Source organism: Lagenorhynchus albirostris, chromosome 12 (assembly GCF_949774975.1).
Source record: "Lagenorhynchus albirostris chromosome 12, mLagAlb1.1, whole genome shotgun sequence".
NCBI lineage: Eukaryota > Metazoa > Chordata > Mammalia > Artiodactyla > Delphinidae > Lagenorhynchus > Lagenorhynchus albirostris.
The window spans coordinates 13,736,771-13,752,016 of NC_083106.1; the positions used below are offsets into that span (position 1 = coordinate 13,736,771).

General features: G+C 40.6%; 1 protein-coding gene across 1 annotated transcript in view; it reads left to right on the forward strand.

The window, feature by feature from the left end:
- The window catches only part of SYNE1 (spectrin repeat containing nuclear envelope protein 1), a 456,320-nt gene that overhangs the window by 325,544 nt on the left and 115,530 nt on the right, over positions 1 to 15,246 (forward strand). Inside the window, exons 103-108 of the mRNA XM_060168000.1 lie at positions 4,155 to 4,256; positions 8,725 to 8,844; positions 10,389 to 10,589; positions 12,844 to 13,017; positions 14,066 to 14,197; positions 14,645 to 14,841. Of these exons, the coding sequence (XP_060023983.1) occupies positions 4,155 to 4,256; positions 8,725 to 8,844; positions 10,389 to 10,589; positions 12,844 to 13,017; positions 14,066 to 14,197; positions 14,645 to 14,841 (926 nt within the window). The remainder of the gene's footprint in view (positions 1 to 4,154; positions 4,257 to 8,724; positions 8,845 to 10,388; positions 10,590 to 12,843; positions 13,018 to 14,065; positions 14,198 to 14,644; positions 14,842 to 15,246) is intronic.

The following is a 15,246-nucleotide window of genomic DNA, read 5'->3' on the forward strand; positions in this document are numbered from 1 at the left end:
GCTCCTAGAAGTGGAAGGTTGAGAAAATCAGCCAACCAAACTTAGGGCTGAAGAGAACTTTAAATTCAACCAGTGAAGCTCATATATATGGCATATTATAATGATAATTTCCAGTTGATAAAACTGGAGGTTAAAACATAAGACCAAAGAAACATGCAGGAAGTAATAAAAAGCATCCTTTGGGAATACTTACATTCTAATTGAATTTTATTTGTAGCGAACACAGAAGATTTATAAAATAGATTCATGTAATTAGGGCCAAGGGGTTGATGTAAAATTTTGATTTCCAAAAAAATACTGTAAAGTGTCAAACATACCACTAGCCAGGAAATGTGGAATTTTCTAGATATTCATCTAGAGGGACAAATTATCATTGCCTTCCAGTAGTTTACATTCTTAAAACTATAAACTAAAATTATCACAAACATTTGTGTATCATTTCTCTACTCACAAGAAATCTTCACATGTATTATTGACATAATAATAATATGATTTTTATCACCTACTGCTGTATAACCTTAGCTGCTTCTCTGACCTAAGTATCCTCAACTATTAAACCATGCCCGAGGTAACTACCTTTTAGGGCTTTGTGAGGACAAAATGAGTTAAAATGTGTAAAATACTTTAAACAGTGTCTGAAACATAGTAAGCACTCAGCAAGTTTTGTTACTGTGGCTGCAATTAATAGTAGTATTTATGATAATAGATATAGGATCTAAAACCAGTGGAAAAGTTAAATTATTTCCCCAAGGTTATTTAACCATCAAGAACTGGAGCCAGGATTCGACTCAAAGAATGTTTGTATATTTTATATTGTTAGGATGATGGCGGGGGAGTTGGAGAAAAGTAGACTTATTCAAGATATATTTGGAAGGCAGAATCAATAGGGGAGCGTCTGTTTGGATCTGGGCAACAAGAGAAAGGGGCACTGCTGAGGAACTCCAGGGACTCTGACGTGAGCATCTGGGGGGCGTTGGCTGACAGAAAAGACAGGTGGGAGCAGTGCCATGGACCAAGGGGCAAGACTGGGTCGTTAGCAGTACCACTGGCTGGGCAAGGATATCGGGTAGAATTAAAGTACTCAGGTGAATAGTCGCAAGTCTGTGGCTTAGAAGAATGACCTGCATTGGATATTTGCATTTGTATCTGTTATGCTGTGTAGTACACAGAGAGGAAAGAGCATTTCCCTTTCAGTTAGAAAACCTGGGGTTGATTATTTGGGTATTTTGTCTTGAATGCAAGACCTGATTGCATGTGCATCTGTACATAGTATGTCTCAAATCAGCTAAACTGTTGTGCAACTTATGGAAACTTGTTTCATTCCTCTAAAATTCCTCTTGCATAAAATAACACACTGAGTTTTCATAGCATTCTAGTCAATTGGCCATGAATGAGGTGGGTTAAAAGTGCAAATGCGTGTATCACCAGGAGGCATGTTTCCCTTTTCCAAATTGCGTTCTCTATGCTAGTGTCTCTGGTACTTTTCAGTTGTTATTGGTAATCATAGCCAGTCAGAGTAAAAACTGAACTAAGCACGAATACTCTGGAACTTATTCTGGATAGAGGATCAAGAGAAGAACAAGTAATCTTGAAATTCTCTTTCAATCATCTTCTCTATTTTTCTCTGCCAACAAGTGTCTACTTGCTGGTGGCCAGCTCACAAACAAAAACTGACATTTCAAAATGTCTGTGCTCCAATTTAATTGAGAGAAGGAGTTCCAATGTTAATATAATTAAAAGTCAAGTCACAAACCATTTTACTTTGCACTGAGCACCTGGTATACTCTCAGTGCTCAGCGCTTATTGGAATGGCAGCCTTCATTTTACAGTTAACTTTTTTTTTTTGCGGTACGCGGGCCTCTCACTGTTGTGACCTCTCCCGTTGTGGAGCACAGGCTCCGGACGCGCAGGCTCAGCGGCCACAGCTCATGGGCCCAGCCACTCCGTGGCATGTGGGATCTTCCTGGACCTGGGCACGAACCCACGTTCCCTGCATCGGCAGGCGGACTCTCAACCACTGTGCCACCAGGGAAGCTCCCAGTTAACTTTTGAGTATTAGCTTTTGCCAGATGTTAACGTTATCCTATACCCAACAGACAATCAGGAAAATGGGTAGATGTTATGTAGAAGTATGTTATCTACATGGAATCACAAGTTAATTATCACCTATTCTGTATTTTTAAAACTTTTATTCATAGACTTAAACCCAGATAAATTTCCTAGACATTTTTATAGTTGAATATTTTATTTAAAAAGTAAAAAATGAAAGAATTTCTTACTGAATGAGCAGGGCAACACAAATGATTTTAAAACTTGAAGCTTCCTGTTTCTCAGACAGCTAGAAGCCCACCTCTTTATGCCCTACAAGTAATTCCAGTAACTGTAAGAAAAAAAATTGTGATGTCTGTTATGTGTGTAGTATATAGATACCTTAAATACCCTGCTGTATCACAAGTGTGGTATTAAGAAATGGTTAAAGCCTTTGGATTTTCATTCTTAAGAAAATACCAACATCCATATGGTTATAAGCACCTCTTAAAGTCCTTTATTTAGTAATTTTTAAATCAGTCATATTCTCTGCTTTACTTTCTTCTTGGCTAGTCTCGTCTAGTAATTAGTGCAGCTTCTAGAAATGTGAACTCTGTTCTCTATTACCTGGAGTAGAATATGATTAATCTAGAAAATGTGCTATTAAACATGTAAAGATGATATACAGGAAATACATATACCCTCTTCATTTCTAACCCACCTTTATACTTATCTGCTCATTTAAATTAACGGAACTAATGTTTTTCTAAATACATGTAGGTAATAAGGACTTTACTTCTTTTGAATCTGTTCAAATGAATGGGAACCTCTTTTCTTAAGCATATAAACAGATAAATGTATCATGGTTCTAATGGCCCACGTGGCCTTACCCTGAGCACAGCTGATGACACAAGCATTATCATAACTCATAAGCAGAACCCTTGTTTCTGGCATCGTTTTTCCAGTGCTGTTCTTATAATTTCTCGTCTAGTCTGCAGCTAGGCTTCCAGATTGGTTTGGGTTTTGGTTAGTGGCAGCTACTGCCTCTTAGGACCGTATGCTTTTCTCTAAATCTCACGTTCAGTTCTATTTCTTCTTTTCTTTTTAAACTGCATAATACACCTACTCTTTTGCTGTGGCCTCGTATTTTGTGTTATAATGCTGCCATATATCCTTCAAGACTTCTTTTCTTCTTTGGTGTGATTATCCTTCTACTCATGAGACAGTCAGAATTTTTGCATCTTGGTACCATACACATGTGTGATCAGCTCCCGCTGAAGAGAATGTGATAAGTCAGACTTCAGCCTATGATGAGCAACCAGCCCATCACAGCAGTTTCTAACTAATAAGAAATAGAGCTTACTTGTTGATATTTCAGGAGAAAAATTAAAAATGTTATAATTCAAGCTTTGTTCTAGTTCATTATTCCTTTTAGAATTGAGTATCAAAAAGTCTGAGAGTTATCTCCTTTCTGTACAGAGTTAACTCAATATAAGTATATTTGGACATTTAAATGAGTAACGTTTATGAGTAGGCTTAGCTAAGATTTTTTTGTGTTGTCTTTTCATATGTCTTTGGTCACTGTGAATAATGTTTATCTTCTAAACTTCTGGATGGCTTTTTATAAGCTTGTGCAAATTCTTTGAAAATAAGAGAAAGAAGGAAGTGAGGGAGAGAGGGAAGGAGAGGAGAGAGGAAAAAAAGGATCATAATTATTCTTAAGAATAATATTTTCCCCCCAAACACAACAACACCTCCAGGTTGTTTTACCAGCTAGAAGTCCTTAGTGTCATATTTCTGCTGCAATGTTTAAATGTGCTCATTTATTACAGGAATAACAAGAACATTTGGGTGACCAATATTGCTTTTTATTTGTGTACTTCGTCTCCATCTGTGTTGTGTTGGAAATGCTTTGTATAACAAATTCTAGCACTTGGTGTAAATTTTTTAGCACTTGTATAAATTGTTACCATTTCCTTTTACTTTCCCATAAGATAATATTGTTTCTTCTGGAAACAATTAAATTCCTACCCCTGTATATTATTTCTAAGAATGTGTGTTATATTTACAGCCATTTTGAATTTCCTGTTACACATGTTAAGCCTTCCTGTTGCTTTCCTCCTCAGAATGATCTGAAGGTGCTGTTTGCATCACTGGCTGACCACAAATACATCATTCTGCAGAAACTGGCAAATGTGTTTGAACAGCCTGTGGCAGAGCAAATAGAGGTATTTACAGCCGCCTTTTTCCATAAGAGCAAGTGCGATGAGTAGATCTGATTTACTATGAAATTCCACATATTCTTTGGAATATTAATGGCTTACTGTAGCATTTTTGTTTGGCATCTATTTTGTTTTTAAGTACCAGGTTTACAGATTACATTGACTCTGTCACTTACTTCTGTGTGTAACCAGGAAATGTGAGAGAGGAAAAGGTGTTAGTGACAGATGCTGACCTGAAGGTGTTTGCCACCTAACAGTGAGATTAGACATGAACCTCAATGACACTCGACAGGGAGTCAGACCGTCCTGGTAGCGTTACACATGAAGCACTATGGATGTTTAGAAGCTGGGAGATTACCTTCAGCGGTGGTAGGATTAGGGAAAATTTTGTAAAGGGAAATTCGAACTGGACTTAGAAGTTTGGACACACAGAGACTGGGAAGAAAGGTGTTCTAGTAAAGAGAACAGCAAGAACAAAGGCATAAATGTTAGACCATTCAGGGCACTTCGGGAGAAAAGCAAGTAATCCTGTTTGACTGAACTGAACAATGAACAAAGGTGATTGAGGGGAAGTAGGGTTCAAAGAGGAAATTTGAAGCAACTTACAGAGCCTGTTGAATGTCAGAGAATTTGGACTTTGTTCTACAAACGAGTGGTCAACTTTATTGCTTGCGCACTTCATTGGTTAAAACAATAAGCACACACCACAAATATATGTGTATTTACTTATTTATAAATTATAATCAGGTACTGTGTTATAAAGCATACACACAACTGAAAATTAAAAATGCATGTGGTTGTATATAAAGGAAAGACAGTGTTTCATTCTCATCGATCATCTTAAACACTTTTGGGTACTTTTGGGTGAGTACCTTGGAGACCACTGGCAGTGGAAAGTCACTAGGGATGTTTGGGGGTGAGGATGAGTGTCAGTGCCAACTCCTGCATCTGGTGCTTGACATGACAGCTCAGGAGGAGGGAGGCAATGGGAAGGATGTTACACAGAACATCCCATTTCATAAACTAAGTAATGATGAAAATGTGTGCTTTAATAGAATTGCATACCCTAGTTTCAGTAGACCTCTAATGGTTCTGTGGGTAGAGGCCATAGGGAATCACCTGAAATACAGACCACCTCAAATACTTCCCTATAGGATGAGATATCTAGATCTCTCTCCCTCTCTGACCATCTAAAACAGTTTGCAAAATTATATTTGAATATGTATCTTTCCGCACCCTTATTTCATCTGTTTTTTAACAGAGATCCCTCATTCTTCCCAAATTGAAAATCATTCTTCTGCGTCATAACTTCTACTTGAAAGGACCCCTTTTTATTTTTATTTTTTATTTTTGGCTTATAATGTACCCAATCCCAAACAGAATTTGAGCAGCCATAAGAGTGCTTTGCCTTGAATTTCTAATGTGAACTTTAGGATACGTATGATCACAAGTAACACTTTTACTGACTATTGACCAATACAACCAATGTAAATCCCAGAGATAAAAATAAATTACTCCTGATTTCGCTGAATAAATGGAAAGCAACTCAAAAAGTGCTAATCCCATCCCTACCCTCCTTGGGTTAAAGAGGTAACAGTAGCAGAAGCATGGGGATATATTCATCTTTTGAGTTGTGTCATTCTGACCTAGAACAGACCTGTTGCCCCATAAGCCTGTTGCACAGCTGTCTTCTTCAATCTCCCTTTACTACCGTTCTGAGAATTTCTTTCACTTCTCCCTTCTGCTGGGTCTTCTCTTTCCTGAGCTTCAGGTCTTTCTCTTTACTGTATTGCTTCCTTGTTTCCTTAGTGCACATCCTTACTAAGACATGATGCGTGCTACATATAGTTTTCAATGTTTTGCATGTCTGAAAATGTTCCAGTCATATGCTCACATACTGCTCATAGCCAGGCTCTTTATACAATCCTTGGTCGGTTCTTTACAGAGTGTGGAGGCTTTTGCTGCATTGTTTTCTAGCTTCCAGTGTTGGCTTGAGGAATTGAAAATTGTTCTAATTCCCGAAGGTCTCAGTGTTCTGAAATTTCACAGTGACATGCCTTGGGGATGGTCTGTTTCATCCACCGGGCTGGGGGCTCAGTGGGCTCTTTTGATCTGGCAGCTCTCATCTTTCTGTTCTGTAACATTTTCTAAGAGTTATTTAAATAGTTTTCATCCCTCTATTTTATCTGTCTCCCTTTCTGAAACTCCTTTTAGGCAGATGCTGGATGTTCTGGTCCAATCCTCTAACTTCCCTATCGAGGAACATGTCTCTCTTTGTCTTTTTGCTCTGCTTTCTGGAAACTTCCTCAGTTTCAACTCTAAACTTTTCTGTTGACTTCTGCGTATCTGCTCTCATGCATTTAATCTTCTCAGAGACTGGGAAGTAGGATCCACTTTTGGGTAGTATCCTGTTCTTTTTCAAATAGATGGATTGTCTTTTAGAATCTCTCTGGTATATTAGTGATTTGGGGGTTGAAAGGGTTTTGGGGGGACTTGGGGGCAGTTTTTTATTTGTTGGTTTTTCCTGTATAGTCTATTCCCCTCCAGGTTGCTTTTAATTTGTTGGCCTATTTTGGTCTCCGTCTTTCATGTTAGAGGCTTTTCTCAGCTGTATGGAAATGCTTTGTTGTCTCTTCACATTTAGGATGAGAGACTGAATGGGAACTTCATGAATGGATGGGGCTTGACAATTTTGAGATTTATGGAAGGATGATCTGTGTGGGCTATTGGAGAATCCTTGTGTCAGATTTTTTAGGTCTTTTCTGTTGGTCTTTTCATATTCTCCCGCCCACCCCCTTCTGTCTGGAGAGTAGAAACAAGGCTTCAGCACTCTAGGAGACGTAGGGGATCCACATTCAGCATTCAGTGGGTGTTGTCACTTTATCCCCTTGTTTTCAGTAAGGACTCAAGCCCACAACTGTGCCTGGTGCCCCTCAGTCCAGAGACATCTGTTTTACCTTCTCCAGAAAATGAACTTTCAGCCTTTCGCCAAGGAAGGGAAGAGCCAGTGTGGAATGAGGAAGGGGATCTGGGAATCGAGGCGCTCTTTAAGCAGCTTTCCACCAACCCTCCTTAGTTAGCACCCGCCCCATGTTGCCCAGGGTTCCAGAGATTCCTGTTGCTTTAATTCGGTGATAAAGAAGCCCTGCTAGCTTAGGATTCAGCTTTCTCAGCTTTCCTAAGTCAATTCCCGTGTATCCTTCTGATTTTCAGCTTGCAAAATTTTGTTGGTATTGCCCTCTTTCCTATTTCTTTGCCCTTGTAGATTTATGAAGGAAAAACACCCCAGAAAACAAGCAAACAAAATATTGGCAGTGGTTTTAGTGGGGACTCAGGAGAGAGAAAATAAGACACGTGTGTTTCATCTGCCATGTGGAGTCCATGTTCTTTTCATCAGGGCAGCTGAGGTTGCTTTTCTTCCAAAGGCCTTCCTCGACTGCTCCAGGATTCGCTGGTGTCTCCCTGCTCCGAAGTCCTCTAAGAGGGATGAGCTGCAGCAAGCTTAGTACATCACTGTATTCAGCCTTGTTTCCTTTTCTTCTGTTTACTCAGGCTTCCTAAGCAGACTGGAAGCTCCTTGAAGGCCAGATTGATGTCTTGTCCTGCTTCTGTAGACCTCACCCTGGGAAGTCAAGGCTCAGCGCTAGCTGTCACTTTCATACCTGATTGCTTGCCCTCCCATTTCACAATGGAGTAAGCTCTCTCTGACCATGCTGTAGCATAGTTTCCTCTTCCCTCGCTGCATCTCGCTTCAAAGATGCTCAAAACTGCATTTCAGAAAACCAGAACACGATCCCCTAGAACATCTAGGCAAATACCTTTTTCTAAAGACGTCCTAAAATCATGCTTCTTCTTCAGGGTGCTATTCACCATTTCCCTTATTTGTTCAAGGAAGCCATTGTTCTCCCAACCCTCCATGCTTAGCCCTTCCAACCTCCTTACCTTTTTTTTTTTTAATTTATTTTTTTAGAAGATGGTGGGGGTAGGAGTTAATTAATTAATTTTTGCTGTGTTGGGTCTTCGTTTCTGTGCGAGGGCGTTCTCTAGTTGTGGCGAGCGGGGGCCACTCTTCATCGCGGTGCGCGGGCCTCTCACTATCGCGGCCTCTCCCGTTGCGGAGCACAGGCTCCAGACGCGCAGGCTCAGTAGTTGTGGCTCACAGGCTTAGTAGCTCCGCGGCATGTGGGATCTTCCGAGACCAGGGCTCGAACCCGTGTCCCCTGCATCAGCAGGCAGATTCTCAACCACTGCGCCACCAGGGAAGCCCCAACCTCCTTACCTTTAAAATATCTGATCTGTAGTATAATAAAGGGCCTTCTTCACTTTTCTGTTTAATGGGGGACCATCATTTTTATGTTGCATGGAAAATGTTTTAGGTGGAGAAGAGAGGAGCAAATAAGGAGACACGATAATCATACTTTGCATGGCAAATTGCTTATGGGAGTTTTAATAAAATGTCATAAATCTTATATAGGCAATACAGCAGGCTGAAGATGGGCTAAAGGAATTGGATGCGGGAATCACTGAGTTGAAGAGGCGTGGTGACAGGCTGCAGATTGAGCAGCCTTGGGTGCAAGAACTCTCCAAACTCCAGGTACCGTTTTCTTCCAATGGCATTCAGCTTCAATGGTACATCCTAACTGGAAGGCAAGAAAACATTATTTTGTCTATTTTTTCAGGCTTTCTCTATAAAATTCATGTCATTTAGGCCCAGTTTTTCTTCCAAGTAACTCTTAGAACATTTTCTGAAACTTTTATCGTATTTAGTACAATAAAATAAATCGACATATTTTGAGATTTACTGCAGAGCGGTCTGTGTGCATTTGTTGGAGGACCCTTGTGTCCAATTTTTTAACTCTTCTCTTTTCTTGTATTCTCATGCTTTGAAGATTTTTCTGACATTATTATTATTCCGATGGCTAAGCATTATAGCATAGTTTAGTTGTGGCATATTATTTTCTACTGTAGAAAATCTAATAACTGGCGATCCTACCTAGAAAAGTTAAAAAAAGGCTATCTACCCTGTATTGTACTACACCCAAAAAAATTGTAAGGAAAAAATACTTAAGCTAATACTTTTAGAAAGTGTATTTTCTCAAGTTCAAAATTATAGTTTATATTTCATACATGTTTGAATGGAAAAGAGACATTGTTTTAATTCCAGAACAACAACAAAAAATTAAAGGTAGCTGAAATCCAAACAGACTCCCTGGCATCTTTCAGGAGTAGAGAATTGACACTTTGGATTAGTGTTTTTCTAAATCTGGCACTTAGGCAAGAATCTGATCTCAGGTTGGTAGGAAGGTACTGGGATAGTAAACCAGCAAAGTGTAGCATCTGAAAGGCAACACAGTTAAGTTACATTAAGAAAAAATGTGTGCGTGTGTCAGGTTTTCTCTGCACACATGCCTTATTACAGAACCATTGAGGGATTAATAGTATGAGTCCAATACAGGGTCACAAGTTCTTACTTTTGAGAAAATAAAATACCTCTTATTTTAAAAAGAACATTTTTATTTCAACTATCTCATTCCATTATCTAACATTTCATCATGTGATGAGCCCATGGCCCCGACTCTGTCCTTTTTAGACAGTTTTCCGACAGTACTTAAATGTCAGGTGTAAGAGTCAAGCGTCATAGCTGTAAATAGGCATTAAAGTTGAACTTTTCCAGATTGAGGCATTTTGGCCTGCTAAACCTTAATACGATACGTTAATCAGGTCCATATGGCTCAAATAAATTTTGTATTTGGTGTATCATCGTCCGCTAAAATGTCTTTCCTGCTTAGTTATTTATTTACCCCACCACATTTGCCTTTTTAAGTTTTAAAGGCTTTCTGCTCACATTAAACTCCTCTGTTTCTGTAGCTCTTTATTTAAGGAATAGTCCCAAATCTGATTATTACTTAGCAGACCAAATGTTGAGGATGCTCTATTCAGTTACTCTAAAATTAGAAAATTTGAGAGCATGATAAAACTTAAAACTACATTTTCTATGACATTTCCCTCAGCCACAAGAACAATTTTTCAGCGTTTTAACCCTATGGAAACTAATTGACATCCTGTGAGCACAGGTGTTAAACGTACCTCATGAAGAGGTAGGTTCAAATTGAGCGTGAGTATCTGTCTGTTTCTTAGGACATGTACGATGAGCTGATGATGACCACTGGCTCCCGGCGGGGCGGTCTGAACCAGAATCTTGCACTGAAGGGTCAGTATGAAAGGGCCCTGCAAGATCTGGCTGACCTGCTGGAGACCGGACGCGAGAAGATGGCAGGAGACCAGAAAATTATCGTGTCTTCCAAAGAAGATATCCAACAACTACTTGACAAACATAAGGTAAAGAAAAAAACAGAGAGAAAGAAAATGTAGTTTTGAAAGCACATTCTCACTCACTGACATATATTTAGTAAAACCTAACATTATCAATCGTTTATGAGTTTCTACTCATATAAGTTACTCTTTAAAATGGTCCACAAATGTATATTCAAGCCCACTGGCACTCAATAGCACAGAAAAATTAGAGAGTATATATTCCTATAATTCTGTAAGTGAACAAAGAATACCAACCATACCAGTAATTTTAATGATCAGTCAGCCATGCTTTCTCCTTCGTAAACTGCAGTGGACAGGAAACCCAGGGACTCTCTTCAAAGGAGCCCAGCTTCATTCTTAACTCTGCCCTTTTCCTTTGTATCCCTCACGCCCATGTGTTCATCTAGTCCTAGGTGTTCTCTCTGCTCTCCCTTGTCCTGGCCGAGAACTCCCCACTCTGCTCTGGGAATGCAGAGCTGCCCACTCAGCTCTGGACTGGCTTTATGTCTGGTACATGCATCACTTTGCTCTTCTGGTCCTTAAGTACATGCGCCTCTGGTTACCGTGGGCCTCAGGAGTTTCTTCCTGGGGACGGCAAGTGCTTTTACTCTATAACCAAACTTGGGACGCCTGAGAGTGTTCCATCAGTGTGTACCGTAACCAAGTTCAGGTTAGACACTGCTTCTTAGTGAAGGAATGCCTGTTTAATGCACACACACACACAAATTGCATTATTAGTAATATTACAAAAATAACATTTTTGCCAGTTCAGAGACTCAACCTCCCAGATAGTGGAAATTTCTTATGAGGAAACTTTAAAAATTCCCTAAGATTACAGATGATTATCATTCTACCATTACGTAGCTCTTTGGTGGCTTATGAAGGTAGATTTGGGGAGGGTGGGGGGCGGCGTGGAGAATTGTACTTGTTGCTACTTTTCCCAGAGGTTTTTGTCCAAAACTTTGTGATTTATTAAAGCCTTATCATTTGGCTTTGAAAACATTGCTTTAAAGTTCACAGCTGGTTTTTCTCAAATCTTTGACCACAGCAATAAAATATCATCCTGAGTTATTCCAGAGGGGAAACTGGGATCAATGAGTATAAATAACAGAGAAATAAAGCTCAGTAGATGAAGAACTCTAAAAGGAGCAGGCTGCCATTGAACAGACCCCCTCCTGGCCATGAGAAGTCCATCCAGGGCTGTCAGGGGGAGACAGGGTTGTAATAGGAATATCAGCTTTCTGTGAACATTGGGCTAAATGACTTCCAAGTTCTCTTCCAGCTTTAAGATTCTATGATATAATAATTGTCAGTTGAAGATAATGGTTCTAGCTTCTCCTGACCAGACCCTTTTCTGAGGGAGAGCTCTGTGTGACCTTGGGCATGTTGCATTAGACTGAGTAGCGCAGAGTCTGTAAAGTGGGAAATAAAACTACCTATCTTAAGGGGTTGTTAGGAGGATTCAACGAGTTGGTTGCCGAAGTGTTCATGGGGCACCTGGCACGTAGTACACACTCAGTGTTAGCTGGTGTTAACGATTCCTGGTCCTTTAGTTTCATCCGTGGTACTGGGAACAGGAAATGGGATAACCTTCTCCCCATCTTCTGGGGGTTTTTATGTATAGAAAGTAAGATTTTAAAACACATTTGTAGGGTTGTGCAAGGCCTGCAGTTCTGCCGTGTGTAGGTATGTTCTGAGGGAAAGTTAAAAATATGAATACCAGTTGGTGTGCGTCCAGCTGTGCTTGGCCGAGAGTATTAAGTACAAAAGAGTAGAGCTCAAGCCCAGCCCTGGAGGAAGAAAAATTGTGAATGTGTCAAGTGAGGACATTGCAGGAGGTAGAGGGCAGGCAGAGGCTGAAAGTGGGGAGCGGCCTCTCATGTGTCCCAGGGACAAAGGAGGCCAGTGTCTGTGGTGGAGGAAGCAAGTGTCCACCCAGATGGTACCAGGAGTGGAGAGGGCGGACGAGTGTTTCAGCAGCTGCTCGCCTCTGAAGGGCTCTGTTTTGGGGACAGAGTATCTGTAGCACAGCACAGTGTAGGTGCTTTGAGTGGGGGGCCAGGAGAGGCCAGTTAGGAGGCTGGACCCCCATCCCACCCCACCCCACCCCCGTCTCTGCAGGAAGCGGTGAGTGCCTGGGTAAGTGGAGGCCAGCAGGGGAGGACCACTGTCACCCATATATTAGCCAAGTTCCATCAGCTTCCAGGTTTGAAGCAATTTTCATTGTAAGGTAGTAAATGAATGAGTTGCTGACCTCTTTCTATCTGAAAAATTGCAGGAGTACTTTCAGGGCCTGGAGTCTCATATGATCTTGACTGAAACACTCTTCAGGAAGGTCATCAGCTTTGCGGTCCTACGGGAAACTCAGTTCCACACAGACCTGATGGAGCAGGCTTCGGCTGTGCTCAAAGGGGCTCACAAGAGGGGTGTGGAGTTGGAGTACATTCTCGAGGTGAGCCCCTGATGCCGCCCCTCCCCTACAGCACACTCCCTACTGCACCGCAGACTCTTCAGGCAAGACACCTTCGTTCCTGCGATTTGCCTCCTGTGACCTCGGAGGTGTCTCAGACTCAGCATCATGTGTTGCCTGTGCCCCTGGTGTTTCCTATCCACATTGAGGTAAAGGCTGTGCCTTACTGTGAGTTCAGCTAGATGAATACCAGTTTCAGACTGGGCATGACGATATTTGGGGTCTCGATAGTCGGACTGAAAAACTGCTGACTTTTGCTATACATTATTGAAAAAGACTTCACATGATTAAAAAAAGATTTTCTGATTTTAAATAGAATAAAAATCATAATTTTCTTTTATTTTTTTTGGCCACGCTGTGCAGCTGTGGGATCTTAGTTCCCCGACCAGGGATTGAACCCGTGCCCCCTGCAGCGGAAGCACAGAGTCCTAACCACTGGTCCACCAGGGAATTCCCTAAAAATTATAATCTTAGAATAAGTGATTTGGTATTTCTCCTTAGTAGAATGTCTATACTGTATATTCATATTTCTTAAATGTCTGTGTGGGTTTTTTAAATTTGCAAATGTAATGTACTTAGTTCCCTTACTTTGGAAAGTAAACACACCCGTCCCTTTCACTTAAGTCATTCGTTCATCATCACTGCGGTAAAGGATGAGACTGTGAATTTCAGCTGCCTGCTGTGTTCCAGGTGTGCTGCATATGTTATTCTATATAATCCTCACAATGGACAAGATATTATTATCCCCATTTTTTTTAATGTTGAAAATGAGGGAGGTCAGAGAAGCGTAGTAACTTGGCCCGGTCATACAGCTAGTTAGTTGCAGAAGTGAAAGCCCGTTCACAGTGCTTTTCAAGGTCACCATCTGATGACTTGCTTCAAAGCTATCTTTCGCTTCCCAAAGCAAACCCCCAACACAGGCATCTCCGACATGTCTTTAAAGAGACTGTCAGGTGCATATTTGCACACGAAGAGGACTACTCTTCCTTAATGAGGATGTTTAGCTCACACACTGATGCTGTGTTTCTAGACATGGTCCCATCTGGATGAGAACCAGCAGGAGCTTAGCAGGCAGCTGGAGGTGGTGGAGACCAGCATCCCGACTGTGGGTTTGGTGGAGGAGAGTGAAGACAGGCTTATCGACCGGATAACACTCTACCAGGTCAGCATCTAAATGACAACTTGGTGTAAAAAGTTGCCATAGTTCCTTTGGAAGCTTTCCCATGGTTTTAACAGCATCTAAACAAACTTGCAATCAAATATTTTATTAAGTACTTTAAGTATTTGTTTCGTAATATAACATAGAAAGGTCTTTTTTTTTTTTTTAATGAAAGCCCCTTTTGAAAATTTAGCCTCCACCAAGCAGTATTTTGTACTTTGTGTTGGCGTCCCACTATTCTTGAAATAATTATACTTTGACTGTTTTAAGTGCACCTAAAGTTATATTCTTAGATATAGATGAAAAGTCTCGAAGCTTCTAATGAAACTTGGGTGCAAATAGTTGAAATTTGACTAAAAGGTAATGGGAACATTATGGAGAACTTACCATCTTTAGGGGAGAAAAATTGCATTATCTCAACTTTTGACCCAGTATTTTCAATCATTTTAGCATTTGAAATCCAGCCTTAATGAATACCAGCCCAAATTATATCAGGTACTAGATGATGGGAAACGACTTCTGATATCTGTTAGCTGCTCAGATCTAGAAAGCCAGCTAAATCAACTTGGAGAACACTGGTTAAATGACACCAACAAAGTGTCTAAGGAACTTCACAGATTGGAAACAATATTGAAACACTGGACCAGGTAATACAGTGACTCTTTCGCAGATTTTTACATTAGTGCTGCAGGGTATTTATAAGGCTGTTGGGTACCTGAGTTGATGAAGATGTGGTCCCTCTAGGAACTTATCACAGAGTTTGGAAAATAAAGACAAGCACAAACCTTCCAGTTGGATTCTTGTATAATTGTATAAACATGTACTTAAAAATGTGGCGGGGGGCAGGCATTATGCAATACCTCTTACCTTTGAGCTGGTGTCTCCCCTGCCTACTGACTGTACATGGGTGGTCAAGTAAATCTTAGAAGGAGAGAAAGAAGAGAAAGTTTGTTTTGAGAAGGTAAAGGTTTTCTTGAGGGCAATGGGAGGTATTCAAGAGAGGTGGGGGGTTGATTTTACATAGTGAAATCCTTATTTTTATGCCACCTTTA